The 17112-nt window shown below is 50.1% G+C and overlaps 1 protein-coding gene across 1 annotated transcript in view; it reads left to right on the forward strand.

The window, feature by feature from the left end:
* The window catches only part of ADRBK2 (adrenergic, beta, receptor kinase 2), a 64685-nt gene that overhangs the window by 31876 nt on the left and 15697 nt on the right, over window positions 1-17112 (forward strand). Inside the window, exons 7-13 of the mRNA XM_015562862.1 lie at window positions 1676-1727; window positions 4077-4168; window positions 5897-5996; window positions 12394-12472; window positions 13281-13411; window positions 15158-15252; window positions 16635-16742. Of these exons, the coding sequence (XP_015418348.1) occupies window positions 1676-1727; window positions 4077-4168; window positions 5897-5996; window positions 12394-12472; window positions 13281-13411; window positions 15158-15252; window positions 16635-16742 (657 nt within the window). The remainder of the gene's footprint in view (window positions 1-1675; window positions 1728-4076; window positions 4169-5896; window positions 5997-12393; window positions 12473-13280; window positions 13412-15157; window positions 15253-16634; window positions 16743-17112) is intronic.

Below are 17112 nucleotides of genomic sequence, written 5' to 3' on the forward strand. Positions count from 1 at the left end.
GCCCCCCACGTGAACTTCACAGCAAGTCATCGATTTATAAAAACAGAGCACACACCCAGTGCGGTTTTGCCCTTTGCGCTCCCCATACTTTAAAAAAAAACAACAATTTGAAATCTCAAAAATAGAGTGTTATTTTACCAGCCTCATAGAGATGTCAGGAGGATCAGGGAAACGCTCGTTAAAAGCCCTTTTAGATTCATTGTAAAAAGATGATGTGTGATTGCATGACGCTTTTGATTCTCAAATGGATTATCAGCCTCAGAAATATTTTTAAAAGGTCCTTAGAAGGCGTATTAGAGGCAAACCCCAGAGAACTGGATATTTGGATGCCCTACAGCATGTTATAGCGCTGGTATGATAATACCTATAACTTGTACTTTATATGAAGCCCCGCCCCTTTGTGCCTTTTCTGTCTCCCTCCCCCCCTTTTCTTTCCTTTTTTATTTCATTCCTTCATTCACTCAAAGAACGCTGAATACTCTGCTTGTGTCTAAGAAATCATAACAGGGGCGAGATGAGCCCAGCAGTCAGCAAGAATGTTCTTTGCTTAGATACGTTGCTCAGTAACAAAAAGTAATCCAAACAATGTGTTTATTAAATAGATAGTTTTTTCTTACTTCGTGGGCGGGAAGAGCCCTCAGCCAGCAGTTGAGTGCTTGGTGAGAGCACACGCTGCACTATGGCCCATGGCATCTTCCGGGTCTAGTCCGGGGGGCGGGGGGACAGGGGGGAGCCCTCTCCTACGCCCTCTGTGTCTTTGAGAGGCAGTATGTGGTCTGGGTTCAAATCCTGCCCCATCCATTCTCTCACTGTGTGACCTTGGGCAGGCCTTGGTCTTGGCTGTAAAACAGGTATCAGCATAGTCCCTGCCCAGGGAGTTGCTGGGTTGGGTCAGCGAGCTTTCAGAACCTGGCCCATCGGAGTGTTCGCCGCTCTTACAGTGATTCGTCAGCGGGTAGTTCTTCCGGTCATTAGCACCGCACTGTCCAACACCGTAAGCCCCGAGCCATAGGTAGCTACTGCGCTCTGAAAACGTGACTGGTCTGAGTAAACACAGGCTGTAAGTGCAAAGACCACACCAGGACCAAAGACTTAATAGGAAAACAAGAATGTAGACTTTCTTATTAATTGATGCCGATTACATGTTGAAATAGTCATTTTTGATATATCCGGTTAAACCAATATATTATTAAAATTTGATTACACATGAGTGGCCAGATTATGATGACCACCCCATCAGTACCATGAAGTGAATTCGTTATGCAAATAATAATAATAATAATAATAAAACCTTGAGAGTATTTGCTTAGGAAGTTTTTTCAATATTCAGTATGTTTGGAAGTGTCAATGAAGTACTGATGGGGCGGTCATAATAGTCTGGCCGCTCAGTGTATATGTGGCTTGTGTTACCCGTCTGTCGAACAACGGTGGTTCCGATGAAGACGTCCCTGTAGCATCATGACAGTTAAAGGGAACATGATGCCTTTCATGTGAGCCACGAAATAAGGCCCCACAGGTGAATGCACTGTGAAAAGATGTTTAAGAAAACGAACTCTGTTTGAGACGTAAAACAAGTCTCGCGACGCTAGCTTATCTCCCAACTCTTTCTCTCCTCTCTCTCAATGCGGTTAATTTGATATTTAACTGTCTGGCCGTTCTTTGTGTTCTCTTTCAGTGACAAGTTCACTCGATTTTGTCAGTGGAAAAATGTAGAATTAAATATCCATGTGAGTATCGTCTTTTTACTTCCTTTTTAAAATTACAAACTCCCCCTGGCTTCCCTTCGTGAGAAAATACTTGCTTCTGGAGCCTGCTCCCCAGGGGTGACACCCTGCCCGAGCAGATGTCCTCGCTGCTCTGCGTACGACAGAGCTGCCCTCCCATCCCAGCTGCAAACAAGTTGAATTTTCATTCTCTCTTTTTTTTAAAAAATTTATTTTTATTGCTTTCAGAGAGGAAGGGAGAGGGAGAAAGAGGTAGAAACGTTAGTGATGAGAGAGGATCATTGATTGGCTGTCTTCCGCACGCCTCACACCGGGTATGGAGTCCCCAACCCAGGCATGTGCCCTGACCGGGAAAAGAACCGTGACCTCCTGGTTCATAGGTTGATGCTCAACCGCTGAGCCACGCTGGTCGACCTTAATTCTCTTTTTTATTTTTTCATATTCCTATAAGCATGTGTTTATTTCTTTAAGAAAGGACATTTGATCACATGTTTTTTAGACCAAAGTTTTACCTTTTTTAAAAAAAATAGATTTTACTGATTTTTCACAGAGAGGAAGGGAGAGGGATAGAGAATTAGAAACATCGATGAGGGAGAAACATTGATCAGCTGCCTCCTGCACACCTCCTACCGGGGATGTGCCTGCAACCCAGGTACATGCCCTTGACCGGAATCGAACCTGGGACCTTTCAGTCCGCAGGCCGATGCTCTATCCACTGAGCCAAACCGGTTAGGGCCAGAGTTTTACCTTTTAAAAAGTTTTTTTAATTTTGAGAATGCTAAGAGTGGTCCTCAAACATTGGCTGCTTTCTAACCCGTATTCATTCCCCTGGCTTTCCATCCTCCATTAGTGTTCAAGGTCAGTGATTACAGGACGTAACCTCTGCTGCACTTGGAGAACATGCCTTCTTGCCCAGCCTCTTACCTCTTCCCTCCTCCTTTCCCTTCATAGAGGCTTGCGGTTGGGGGAAAAAATTATCAACTGGATTTTTTTTGGAGGGAGTTTTTTACTTGAATGGTCCTGTTGGAAGAAGTTATTTTTTTTGTTTATTTATTGATTTATTGAACCTCTGCTTTCCATCACATTTCCTGGCAGGATTTAGAAGCATGAGGCAATAACACACAGTTTAAAAAATCCCTCTCCTAGCCAGTTTGGCTCAGTAGACAGAGCGTCGGCCCTAGGACTGAAGGGTCCCAGGTTCGATTCCGGTCAAGGGCATGTACCTCGGTTGCAGGCTCAATCCCCGGCCCTGGTCCAGGCGTGTGCGGGAGGCAGCCAATCGATGTAGCTCTCTCACATCGATGTTTCTCTATCTCTCCCCCTCCTTCCACTCTGTCTGAAAATCAATGGGAAAATGACCTCGGGCGAGGATGAGCCAAAAATAAATAAGTGAATAAAAAAGCCCTTATATCTGCTGTGGATTCCCCTCACGCTCATGCTCCTTCCACCGGCCTGGTGTCTGTGTCCTCATGCCCCTTGTCCCATGTCCTCTCAGCATCACACATGATCAGACATGAAGCCTCTGGCCAGCTGCCCCTACCTGGCTGCAGACACGATGTTTTAGGGGGTGGGTAGGGGAACTTTTAAGAATCTGACCGTTAGGCTGCCTAGCAGGCCTTTGCTGTTATCCGAGGGCCTCTTCCCATGGCCGTAGGGTTGTCTGTCTGCCTGGGCACCATCGGGTGCTGTTAAAACTCCGTCTGAAGCAGGGCATTGCTGACACATCCTGACCCAAAGGAGACGTGCCCATGAATAAAGCCTCTTTATAGACTTGGCTCACACTTAGCCTTGCTGCAGGCTCACATGCCCAGCACGGGTCCCCTCTCTCTTCACGGATGTGATCGATAAAAAAAAATCACATGGCCGGCATCCGCCGGGTTTTCTGATCATATGGCTCCCTCTCAGGGGAACGCGGATGCCCTGGGCACGGGCTCATTCTCCCCCCACGGTGGTTCCCGGGATTGCCGCGTGGTTGCCAAACTTCAGGGCTTCAGCGTGGCCGAAGTTGCTTTGCATTTTGACTAGAAACTTCCCCAGACGCTTGTCTTCCAGGCGCGTGTCTTGTAGTCTGAGACGGATGAGGTGGGCATAGCGGTCTCACTGGGCTCCCACTCTGTCACCTTCCCGTCTGCCTCTGTGCTGGGCCTTCGGGGGGTGGAGCAGGAAGAGGTTCTAGAAAGCCCTGCCTCCTCCTGCTGCTCCCCTCTGTTCAAGGAGTCAGTCGTGGGAACGGCAGGTCCCTCCCTGGGAACGGCCGCGTTAGTAACGTGTGCGTGTCTTGCTTGGAAAAACCCTTACCCCGTCATTTTTATGCGGCCGTTACGTGTCCCATTTCGTGTTTTGAATTCACAGTTGACCATGAATGATTTCAGCGTACATAGGATCATCGGGCGGGGCGGCTTCGGAGAAGTCTACGGCTGCCGGAAAGCAGACACGGGAAAAATGTAAGTTTCTGACGTTCCTACGTTTTCCCGGGACTATGACGAGGGTTTGTGCTCGCACCCAAAGACAGTCCCTGCACGGACTTCTGGAAGCCCGTGATTCTCGCTCCCGGACTTGTTTGCCTCGGAAAGAAATAGACATTCTCTCCTGATTAAAGGCCCGCCCACGATTTAGCACATGCAGTTCGGGGCGTCGTAGCATCCAGGCGGCGTGGGTCCCCCAGATGAGGAGCTGGGTGCTGTTGAGAAGGGTGGACGCCCTGCTTCGAAGGTCAAGGTCGTGGGCCCATCGCCTATCTCAGTCACTCGTCTCGTGGGAGGTGGACGTGAGGCAGTTACGCGTGGGACATAGGGTCTTCCGGGGAGTGAATGGGGGAGTTGTGAAGTATGGGGAACGTATGTTAATATGGAAGCGGTTTAAGTGAACATGTTTCTGAAGGCAAGAGAACGGGCAGATCTGATGTGATGGACCAGACCTCCACGTCTGGTTAAGGGGCAGGCACGGGAGAGCAGTGGGCGAGGCAGGACAGCCTGTGAGGGTGGTGCAGACATCAGTCAGTGTGAGACGGAGGAGTTGAGGTCACCCAGCTCAGTGCCCACCACCCCCACTGCCCCCGCATCACCTACGGGGTTGCCGCTCAGCCCCTGCCTGAGTCTGTCCTGGTCCTCCGAGTCTGTCCTGGTCCTCCACTTGGCACGTTTCGTATTCTCTGGCGGCTGTAACGTACCTTCGCTGGCTTGTGCCCATGGCTCCTCTTCCTGCTGTGGGGCCCTGCGCAGGGTGCAGCCGGTGCCGGGCACCCAGGTGCCTGACGTCTGGTGTCCTGCTGAGACGGGATCGCGTAGGAATCCCGGGTGTGGGTGGCCGGTGCCACACGGCCGGGTCAGATTCGCTTCTGCACTTCCTTTCTGGCTTGGGCAGAGTCTGGGCCTCTCTGAGCCTCCACAGCCTCGTTTGTAAGGTAGGGATGAAAAAGAGCGCCTGCCTCGTTGCAGAATTAAATGAGAGAACACACTGTCAAAACAGAGTCCTGCTATGCAAACTTCCTTTCCTGTCCAGTACTCACCCCAGGGACTTGGATCCTTAACAATACACTTTACTCCTCGCTTATTACATTTCATGAAACGTAGTAGCTTTACTTCATCATCCCAGCGTGTTGAGGTGTTTAGAATATCTAGGCAGTCCCATGATGTGTAGAAGCACATGCTATCGATTGGTCTCTTCAGACACATTTGCACGGAGTGGAATGCCTTTCGATTTAGGTTTGTCCGATGCTCTTCCCACAGTTGGATGGGGGTGGTGGGCTTCAGGAAGGAAGACCCAGAGGTAAAATGCCCTTCTCATCGCATCAGATCACATCAAGGCTACCTGATATTAAAGTGATGGGTCACTGTTGATGTTGGTCTTGATCCCTTGACCGAGGTCGTGTTTGTCAGACTTGACCGTGAAGTCCCCCTCGGCTTCTCCCTGCTGTGCCCCGGAAGGAGGTCCCTACGCACAGCCCACACCTGAGGAGTGTGTGTGTGTGTGTGGGGGGGGTGTTGTGCCCCTGCAGAGGGGAGGGCATTTTTTCCTTAATACGTGCAGTAAGACTTTTTTTTGCATGGCACTTGGGTGCCGGGTTGCTTTTTATAAACACTGCCCAAATCTGTCCCGGTATGGTGTGTCGTGCTGGAATCAGTCTGGGTGTGTTTCTGGTGTTGATTTTTCAGCCATATTTCTGTTTCTAGGTATGCAATGAAATGCTTGGATAAGAAGAGGATCAAGATGAAACAAGGAGAAACATTAGCCTTAAATGAAAGGATTATGTTGTCGCTCGTGAGTACAGGAGTAAGTATTCAAATTTTCCTTCCTTCCTTCCTTCCTTCCTTCCTTCCTTCCTTCCTTCCTTCCTTCCTTCCTTCCTTCATCCTTCCTTCGGAATCCTCTAAATCAAAGGAAGAAAGAATAATTTTATTTTTTTAGCCCTGACTGGTTGTCAAACCGGCAACCTTTTGGTGCTTGGGACCACATTTAACCGTCTGACCCACACTGTCCAGGGCGATACTCAATTTTGATCATTGCTCTTTGTGTGTGGATGTGTTTGTTTTATATCAGGACGATGTATTTAAAATGCAGGCATTTTCTGGCTGAGTTATGGGGCCAGCCGGTTCTGGGGTGGGTTGGAATCCATAGCAGGGAACGGCAGCACTGAGCTGATACAGTGTACCATTCAGACATTACCTCTGTTTCCTGGGGGAGCTGGCCAAGTACCAGCAACCTGCACCATGAACGCCCGTGACTTCTCCCAATAGTATGCATTTATGATGAACTTCACTGCGGAATATGGTTGGGGAGAAGGCAGGAAATAATCATACCAGCAACAACAGAGTCCCCTGAGTACAGTTAGGAATTAACTGCATGACCGAGCAGGACTAACCCAGAGAGAGAAAGTAAGAGACCGTCGCTCCTGCCCTTCACAAACAAACAGCAAGCGACTGGGGCTCGCCAGCTCTGCGCTGTCCCCGTGGGGTTGTCCCCAGTCAGTGTCTCCTTGGAAGGTGACTCTGTCTTCTCAGCACTTGCCATGTTTTATCTGCTGTGGCCTTTGGCCATCCCCATTCCCAGGACACCGTGTCCACCTGCTGGGCGTTTTATTTGTATGTCAGGGCTCGGCACGTGTACAAACAGACCTTGACCCCGTGTCTCCACTTGTAGAGCAGTGTCCCGTGCGGGTTTCTGCGGATTTCTTTTTCTGGTGACGGCGTTGGCCAGGATCGAAGCCGTGGCTCTGATTTATTTGGGCCGGGGTCTGTAAAGGCACATCCAGAAACCGCACCGTCCCAGCGACCTGGCGTGCCTCTGCGTGTCCATAGGTCTGTCGTCCAGTGTTCGCGGAAAGGACTGTAACGAGTACAGAATGGCCAGGCCCGTGCTAAGAAGCTCACATGTGATTTTTCACGTTAAACACCAAACCACGTCCTGGCCTGGGTGGCTCCGTGGGCTGGGCCTTGTCTTGGTGGGCCGAAAGGTCACCGGTTCGAGTCCCCGCCAGGGCACAGACTCAGGTTGTAGTTTGATACCCGTGTGGAAAGCAACCGATCGGTGTTTTCTCTCCCTCTCTCTCTCTCTCTCTCTCCCTCTCTCCTTGTTTCCCTCCCTCATTCTGTTTCTCATTCTCTCCCTCCCTCCCTTTCCCTTCCTCTCTCTCTCTCCCTCTCTCCTTGTTTCCCTCCCTTGTTCTATTTCTCTCTCTCCCTCCCTCTCTCTTCCTCTCTCTCTCTCACATCATTAAAAAACATAAAATTAACCATTTGTACGCTGTAAGCGTCTATAGACGCAAACGGTGGACCTTTTTTTTTTTTTTTAAAACTAACCATTTGTGCGCTGTGTCTATAGACGCAAGTGGTGGACCTTTTATTTTTTCAATATATTTTATTGATTTTTACAGAGAGGAAGGGAGAGGGATAGAGAGTTAGAAACATCGATGAGGGAGAAACATCGATCAGCCGCCTCCTGCACACTCCCTACTGGGGATGTGCCCGCAACCAAGGTACATGCCCTTGACCGGAATCGAACCCGGGACCCTTCAGTCCGCAGGCCGACGCTCTATCCACTGAACCAAACAGGTTAGGTCTGGGTGGACCTTTTTTAATTAAATTCAAAATGTCGTGGCAGTTGACTGGTTAAAAACAAAAGCACCAGCCAGGAAGCTCTGTACACAGCGAGACATCCCGCATTTTAATGATTCGTCAAAGAACCCCTCTCACCTCCTCGGCAAGGAGCCAGAGACCCAGGAGGTTAACTCCCTCACCCAGAGGCTCGGGCCTCCCAGGAACACTCCCCGGTTCCTTTCCCACCGTCCCTCGATGGGCCGCATGGTTTGGGTTCCTCCGCCGAGTTTACCGCATTGTGGTTGATATTGTCCTAGCATTAGTCTGAGTGGTTCTAGAAGGGCTACCTACTGTTGAAGCGAGAGAATAGCCACATGGAGCTCGACTCTACCAAGTGGGAATGCCATGGTGGTAAATAACTGTGCGCCGCTACCTCCCGGCACATGGGCGGTGAGCATTTCCCATCAGAGTCCCTGTGCGCACGACCACGTCTGCAGCCGCCCTGAGCGGCCCGCTCCCTGTAGCGGGATCCGTATGCCTGGCTCTGGCTCCTCATTTCCCCGGGAAAAGTCTTTGTCTTAAATTCCACGCGTGGACGGACATGCGCTCACTGCAGTTTCAGGGCTTATTAAAAGCATTAATTTTTAACGCGTTCCCTTCTACAGTTTTCCTGTAGCAATTTCATATTTATTGTATCCAGCTGAGGGGGAATGTGGTTAATTAGTTGTGTAGTTCCTCGCCAGTCTCCCCCGAAGGCAATAAATGAAAAATTGGGCTTTTATTGGGCTACTGCTTTGAACTGATTTAAAAGAATTGTTTATATTTTGTATTCCAGTAGCAAACTGTCTAGATTTTTTTTTTTACATATAAATATAAGATTTACCCAAAAGAGTTGTAGTAAAATTGTTTGGCATGGCTTTTGCTAATCAGAAGTCACTGTTCATAGGTTTGGAGTGATCTTCAGTTTAAATAGCCTCATTAGGGTGAACTCTCAATCCCCTTCATCAATATGATGCTATAGGTGCTGGTATGAGACTGAACCGCACTCACTCATCTTTTTTTTTTACTAGAAATGTGTATTTTTTCTTTCAATCTCAAATGGAGTATTCCACCCCTCATCCCCCAAAGAGACAGCAGGAAGTACTGTTGCCAGTTTTCTTGTGTAATTCTTGCCTAGTAACAAGGGAAGGTATGTGCGAGATGCAGGATAAGTCCGCCCACAACTGGGAAGAGCAGTCAGCACCCTCCTTACATAGTCCCTTAGCGTTCAGCTGGTGTTATTCCTTCCGTCCTAGAAGCACAATGTAGGGCCTCGACTGAGCCACGCACTGCTCTGAGATTTGGGTCCAGGGACTTGACTTTGACCTTTGCTCTTGCAGAGCTGCATATGGGATGAGAGAAGGAGGTAGTGTTCGGGTCATCTTGGAAGTGCATAGGTGATTGGAACAGGCGGCGAGAGCTGTGAAAGGTGCGCACGCAGGGCTCGGGAGGCACTTACCAGGGTGGAGATGTTGCCAACGAGAGCTCCTGTGACGTCAGAGGGTGCCAGCGCGTGTCTGGTCCTGAGCACGGAGGGTCTGGGGACCTCACGGAAAGCCATGGAGCCGGGGTCAGAGGTGATGGGGTGTGAGGAGCACAAGGTGAAGCTGGAGAGAGAGAAACCGATGGGGCCAGACCTAAAGAGCTTTCTGGGCCAATATTGAGGGTTTTGAAAAATCTCCCAGCAGTTGGAAGCAACGCGTGTTAAGTGGGAAGGTAACATGATAAGCCTTGCGGTCTGTGAGGATCCCTCTGGCTGCCATGTGGAGAACTTTTTTGAGAAAATCCTCCCGGCCTCTTTTATCCCAGTCCTACACGGAGTTGCTGCAAAGTGAAGCCATTTCGCTCACTGCCCGTAGGAAACCAGGCAGTTCTCTGCTGAGGAACTTTAAGGGTCTACTTCTAAAAGTTCACGCGTTCTTATTGGCCTTCATTTGTAATCAAGGCAGAACATCTTAACAGTAACCGTGTCAACATCACTCGTTACATCGCTGCCTGTTTGTCCTTGCTGGTCAGCATTCAGGTCTGGATCTCAGAGTCGACGTGAGACTGTGCACGGATCCGCTCAGCACCTGAGAGGCGAGACCTCGAGCGCAGTCCGTGGGCTCTGTAGAGGGAACCAAGTCATCTTTACAACAAAGCGTTGCTGTGGAAACCTGACTGGTAGCCCAACACAGAACTCTGGAGAGGGTCAGGAGGCCTGGGGTTTGAATGTTGGCTGGCTACCAAGTTTCCTTGTGACCTTACACAAGTCATTTCCCTTGTTGGGGGTGGAAGGGGGTGGGAAGGGATCTTTAGTTTCCTTGTCTGTAAAATAAAGAAGTCGAACCAGGTAATTTCGTATTTAAAAGAGCCCTTTCTACTCAGACAGCCTATGATTCCAAGTCTACAGTTCGCGCCCCACCTAATGACGCAGTTTGTGAAGGATCCTTTAACCGTTGGACGTCTTCTCGGTGCTGTCGTTAGACGGATCGTGTGCCGTCGGGGTCACACATGCCCCTGGGCTGGGTCTGCGTGTCCCCCAGCTGTCTCGAGCTGGGGAAGATCCCGACTTCACTAAGTCCTGGGGCCGCCCACTTCTCCGTGCTACAGATAAACTAACTGCTCATCAGATCAGGAACCAGAGTGGGTGGGGAACCCCATTTAGGGAGGAGCAGCAGGCTATTGGGAAGGTCTGGGGAAACGTGGGTGGGTTCTAAGGGGGAGCGCCCCCCGACCCCCATTCCCCGAAGGTCACATGGCTTTTAACAGAAAAGTGAGAGCACCTTTACTTTACCTATTTAAAGCAAAACAGATCTTGGCCCCAGGAAACACACCATCTCATCTCAACAGACCTCCAAGGGAAACTAGGTAACCGCAAAATGAATTTTGTAATTCACCCTGAAGCAATTTCCCCTGGAAGGTTTATGGAGATTGGGTCTAACTTCATGAGTCTTTAGCTTATAGAAATGTGTGAGCTCAAGTTTAACTGGATGCCCTTAATGCAGCAGTTTGAACAGTGTGAATTCTGTTTACAGATTATTCTGCTAAAACTTGAATTTAGTAATTCTTTTTTTTTTTTCTTCTGTTTAACAAAAGTGGATACAGATGTTCTATGCCTTTTTTTATTTGAATCAGTGGAGGGGCAGGCATTCACTATACAAAAGGAATCTAAATAGACCTGGCTATAGGTCTAGCGCAGCACCGATGCAGTCTCCCCGGGGAGCCCACGTGTGTGTCCAGCACCCAGATCACGGGATAGAGAGTTCCCAGTGTCCCAGAGGCCTCCGCGTGCCCCTCTCGCCACTCATTCCACGCCCAACTAACTACCACCCCGACTCTGGCACTGTAATTTATATAAACACTCCCTTTTGTGTCTGGCTCCTCTCGCTCAGTGTTGCGTGTGACATTTCGTCTGTGTCCCTGCACGTGGCCACAGTGCATCTTGCAGCTAAACACGGGCCGGCACGCTATGTATAGCCTCTGGACCCGATCGGGCGTGTGGCCTCCTGTTGTGCAGCCCATGAACTCAGAATGGCCCGGATGTTTGTAAAGGGTTGTAGAGAAAATTAGCAGACTGCCTGGCAGAGGCTGCCTGGGGCCTGCAAAGCCGAAAGTATTTGCTGTCTGGCCCTTGTTCTCCGGTGTCCCATTGCGTCAGGAGGCCACAGTTTAGGGACCCGTTCTCGGGGGGTAGACATGTGAGTTGTTTGCTGGTTCGGGCTGTTTTGAACAGTGTTGTGAGGAGCATTCTCGTGCAGTCCTCTGGGTGCACGGAAGTACAGATCCCCAGGCGGGGGACAGCCCAGGGTGGAAACGCCGGTCACAGGGTTTTGGACGGTGCTCGGCTCTAGCAGATGCCGCCCAAACAGCTTGGGAGAGTGGTGGGTCCGTGGCACGCTCCTGGCAGCCACTTACTCCGTGCCTTTCCAGCACTTGGTATGGCCGGTTTTAGCCGGTTCGTGTGAGTTCAAGTGAAGGCATGTGTGGCTTTGAACTTGCATTTCCTTGGGGACACCTGAGGCTCAACCTCTGCTCATAGGCCTGCGGGCCATTTGATAGCCCCTTATGTGAAGGGCCCATTTATTCCTGTCATTAGCATTAGCACTCAATTTTCCATTGAGTGGATGGCTTTCTCTCTCTGTTGACATACAGGGGTTCTTTGTGTATTCTAAGTAAGAGTCCTTATTACGTTTATGGGTTACAGATATTTTCTCCCATTCTGCACAGGGCAGTGCCTGGCTGCAAAGATCTGGACCTGGCCGGCGTAGCTCAGTGGTTAGAGCGTCGGCCTGTACACCAGAGGCCGCAGGTTCGCTTCCTGGTCAAGGGCATGTACCTCGGTTGCAGGTCTGATCCCTGCCCTGTGTCGGGGCACGTGTGGGAAGCAACGGATCCATGTCTCTCTGCCATATCGAAGTTTCTCTCTTTCTCTCTCCTCCTCTCCCCCCTCCCTACCACTCTCTCTAAAAAGCAGTGGAAAAAAGGTCCTCACTCCTCGGGTGAGAATTAAAAACAAAATCTGCAGCTGATGTTTGGTAGCAGATGTGCTTTTCAGGGAAGCTTTTGCTTTTCTTACACATTTTCATGTTTTTTTTTCCCCCACTTCGTTCTAGGATTGTCCTTTCATTGTCTGCATGACCTACGCCTTCCATACTCCAGATAAACTCTGCTTCATCTTGGACCTGATGAATGGTAAGCAAGGCCTGCGAGGTCGGACTCACTGAGGGACAACCGACGTGGCCGTGACCCGGCCGACGGGCAGGTTGGGTCTTTCCGATCAGTAGTTTGCCCCTGAAGATGGAGGCAGCCTTTTACTCTTCAACCTAATTAAAATTCATGTAAAATGTTGGCCTGGGTTTCCCTCTGCCCCTCCCCGTCTTTCCCTGGAAGTTGCATTTCCTAGAAAAGATTTTCATGAACTACTTACAGCGAGATGTGATTTTCTGGAATGCAGCTGGTCTGGGCCTTTAATTAGCTTGCTTCCTGGCCCTCAACTTTTAGGAATGAAATGTCTCATAAGAGTATGGGTTAAATGTATTTAAAATCCAACTTTGAAGGATGTTCGCCCGATTTTCTGTACCTTTAGCCCAGAACAACGGTACCTCGACCTTTTAAACTGTGAGTGAATGATGGCCTTTAGAATGGCGAACAAGGTTTAGATAGAAAAGCGATTTCTAATACGAGAAAGCGACACGGGATGGACTGAAAGTCTTCTTGGTAACAAGAGCTGAAATAAAACGGCATACAATTCAACAAGTAAAGGGCCTTTTTGTGAGGTTCCTGGGATGTTTTATTATGTTTTGAGTGTTTGATTTAAGACTGGATCTGTCGAACGACATGAAGGAATTTCACAGACATAATAACGAACAAAAGGGGCCAGACGCAGCGGCCTGCGTTCTGTACGATTGTATTTATGTGACTGTCAGAAATCCAAGTCGGGCAGGCAGACTGTTGAGGATGACAGGGACTTTTAAAATAAACCCTGTGCCTCCGACTCCAGGGGGCGACCTGCACTATCACCTGTCACAGCACGGGGTGTTCTCTGAGAAGGAGATGCGCTTCTACGCCACCGAGATCATCCTGGGGCTGGAGCACATGCACCATCGCTTCGTCGTGTACCGGGACCTGAAGGTGAGCTGCGCGGCCGGCTCGCCGGTCACCGGGGCTGCGCGGGAGGCGTGTGGTCCCGGCGCTCAGACATTCCCTGTCGTGTTCCTCACTCGGCCCCGACATCCGTGTGATGTCGGTCTCTTCCAGGCTCCAGACTCTGTCCTCGGAGCTCGTGTCTGTCCTAGCGGCCACTCGCCTCGGTGCCTGCTACAGTGCCTGGCGCAGCTCAGACGCTCATTCCAAAGTTTTAACTGGTTGATTCGTGCAAAGCAGGGGTGGGCGCCTTTCTGGTGTCGCTGCTCATTTTTACCATTAATTGTAATTCGGTTGACACTCACTAAGCCACTGCCTTGGCCCTGGCTCTGTGTCAGAGCTGGAGATGTGCTGAGAGAGCAAGCGAAGGACGCACCCTGGTGAACCAGGACATAGACTGGCCGGTCAGAGTTCATGGGGGGGGCGAGGCTGCCCAGCTTGCAGAGCTTCCCCCGAAGGCCAGTGCCAGAGCTTCACCTTTCGAGGTCACCATAAAAACCACGGATAGATAGATGGTTCTAGATCCCTGAGCTACAGAACCCCGGTGTGCTATGCTTGGGCTTCTGTTCTTGTTTTCTTTAAAAAAATCTCACTGGTGCCCGGCCAGTGTGGTTCAGTGGTTGAGCGTCATCCCATGCACCAAGAGGCCATCAGATCGATTCCCAGTCAGGGCACATGCCCGGGTTGTGGGCTCCATCCCCAATAGGGGGCATGCAATTTTAAAGCTTTCTTCAAAGTTAGTAAATTATTCTCTTCATTTTCACAAGAGCATTAAGGAACAGTATTGTTCTCATCAAATAGAAATAATGAGACACTGGCTGGTATGTGACATTTTATTTCCTCGTGTGAGTTTTACAGAAGAATCAAATACAAGCCGAAGATCTAGAAAGTACCGTTGTAACGCGTTTCCATTTGCATCTATAACTGGTTTCTGAGAGTCTTTATGCCAGGGTTTTGTTTTCTCAGCTATTGAGTAGGCAGTGGCATTATTTCATTTCTATTCCAACTTCATCCTCGTCACTCATGATTATTCATGCTCCGTGGTTATAATAGCACTCCATTATTTTTATTTCAAGCGAAACAATGGTGATCTCCAGCAGAAAACGATTAAGACGACTGTAATTCAATGTATATCGGGGAGAGGAGCTTTGTTTTCCGTGATTATGCTGACCAAATCTAATCTCAGTAGCTGCATTTCATCAGCATCGCGGTCAAAATTACATTTGGTCATTCGGTGGATCGGGCACCCGTCAACAGAAATGACATTGATGGGGCCCCGTGTGGCCCCGTGGAGGACTTTGATTTCTTAGGTCAGCACCGGTGGTACCACCTTGCAAGAGTCCTTTCTGTTCTGTGCCTCACGGTCTCCTTCTCAGAAGTCGTTATGATTCGCAGAGGCACCGTGTCCCAGCTGGAAGGCCGGGAGAAGAACAATCTTTGTCACGCTGATGAACTGTGCTCACAGCCCCTCTCTCTCACCTGCGTTTCATTTTCTTTAGTAGTTGAATCCTTTGCTACTAATGTTGATCAGCACCATCATTACCACTCTCGGCGGAAGTTAACGTGCCACCTTCATTCTCAGCATCATGCCCTCCTTGGCTGTGATCTCATAGAGCTAGAATTTGTGTTCCGGAAGGAACTGTGATAAGATCACGAGGTACCCCGTGCCTGTAGTTTTAGACTTCCTCCGGGCATCCGGGGAACTCTCGAAGATCACCTTCTCTTTCTCTTCAGCCCGCAAACATCCTCTTGGATGAGTACGGACACGTCAGGATATCAGATCTCGGTCTGGCCTGTGATTTCTCCAAAAAGAAGCCGCACGCGAGTGTGTGAGTAGTGCATCGCCTCTGTCCACCATCATTTCTCCACTGCAGCCCGTTTGTTCCCTCGGACCCCGCCCTGGTCACGTGTTACCGTCCACGCCCCTCCCCTCCCCCATTTTTTTCTTGCCAGCAGTCATTTTCTTTTTTTTAATACATTTTTATTGAATTCAGAGAGGAAGGGAGAGGGGCAGAGAGAGAGAGAGAAACATTGATGAGAGAGATCGGCTGCCTCCTATACGCCCCACACTGGGGATCAGCCCGCAACCCGGGCGTGTGCCCTGACTGGGAATTGAACCATGACCCCCTGGTTCACAAGTCGACCCTCAGTAATAAATCTCTGAAGGTCGTGATAAGGAGAAATGAAATAGTCCGTGGGCTGAGTGCGGAGGCAGCTGTATGGGGAACTCTCCAAGGACGGCCGGAGGTCAACTTTCTCTCTCCATCCACTTGTTCCTTCCTTTTCAAAATAACTGTGTGTTTTTTTTCTGAAAAGAAATTAGGAATATTTTTTAAATTACAAACCAAACATCTACTTGCAGTTCAAGCTGTTGAACGTGGGTCAGTCCTCTAAGTGACCGCACAGGGGACCCTCCCTGACACCACAGCCTCCGCCACACCTGGCCCCCCAGGGCCCCCTGGACTGCGTGTGGCGGTGGCCATGCGTGATCGGGGCGTGTCGACACTGGCCCCAGGGCGTCTCTATACCCGGGATTATTCAAATGACAGTTGTGAGAGTTCAGTCATTGAATGAACGCAACACGTGTTCATTTACACTGGCCGTGTGCTAGGTGCTGGGCGGTGCCGCGGCGACCACGACAGAAAGGACCCCTGACCTCCGGGAGGTGACCAGGGTGTGGGGTGGCGGTGCCATCGGTTGGGCTTCAGCTGTCCCAGGCAGGCACCGCTTGCTGCTTTGAATAGGTTATCTTCACAGAAGCCCTGGAGCTTGTAGATGCCATTATCTACTTTCTGTGGTGGAAAAACTAGGCCACCCATCTGGCACATCCCGGGGCCAGAGCTACAGTCCGGTCTGTCTGTCTGACTCCCAGGAAGTAGCCCCACCTCAGCATGGGCCATGCGGGTCCACACAGGAGACCTTCCGCTCTTTATAGCTGTCCCGGTGGAGGAGGGGCTGACCGGATTCAGATGTCGCCTCCAGGGCGGGGCACTAGTTTTCACCTTGATTTCGTGGGGTGATCTGTTGCAATTCATTCCTATCCTGGTTAAGACAGAAAGGGGTGCTCCCCCACCGGGTGTCGGGTGGATCATGTCCGTGCAGAGGCTACATCGTCCCCGCCCCTCATTCACAGCTCCTGCCGTTTGGTGAGCCATTCATGTGGTATGAGGTGCCCATGTTCCGCTGACGCGCCACCCTTTCTCCTCCCCAGGGGCACGCACGGGTACATGGCCCCCGAGGTGCTGCAGAAGGGGACAGCCTACGACAGCAGTGCCGACTGGTTCTCCCTGGGCTGCATGCTCTTCAAGCTGCTGAGAGGGTGAGTGAGGCGCCCCCTCCCGGCTGGGGTCACAGTCAAGGCTGTTAGACTTGAGGCTATTCCGGGTCCCACAGTGACCTGTCAGCCACGTGCTAATCTAAATGAGGACCGTGGCTCGCTCTGCCTCGTGAAAACGACAGCTCTGTTCCCGTAAGATTATAGAAGAAAGCTTATGGTGTGGTGTTTTTATTCCATATCTTGTGGGAGTTACAGCATACTTAAATCTGAACTAAGACTGCCGTGAAAATTTTTAAAAAAATAATAAAATAAGACGGCTTTGAAATATTTCCATCGATACCCCTTATGTGAGAATAAGTGTTATTTGAAAATGTGGGTAATTGACAAAGGTAGGATTCCCCCCCCCCCCCTA

The sequence above is a fragment of the Myotis davidii genome, unplaced genomic scaffold (genome assembly GCF_000327345.1).
Source record: "Myotis davidii unplaced genomic scaffold, ASM32734v1 scaffold478, whole genome shotgun sequence".
NCBI classification, from domain to species: Eukaryota; Metazoa; Chordata; class Mammalia; order Chiroptera; family Vespertilionidae; genus Myotis; species Myotis davidii.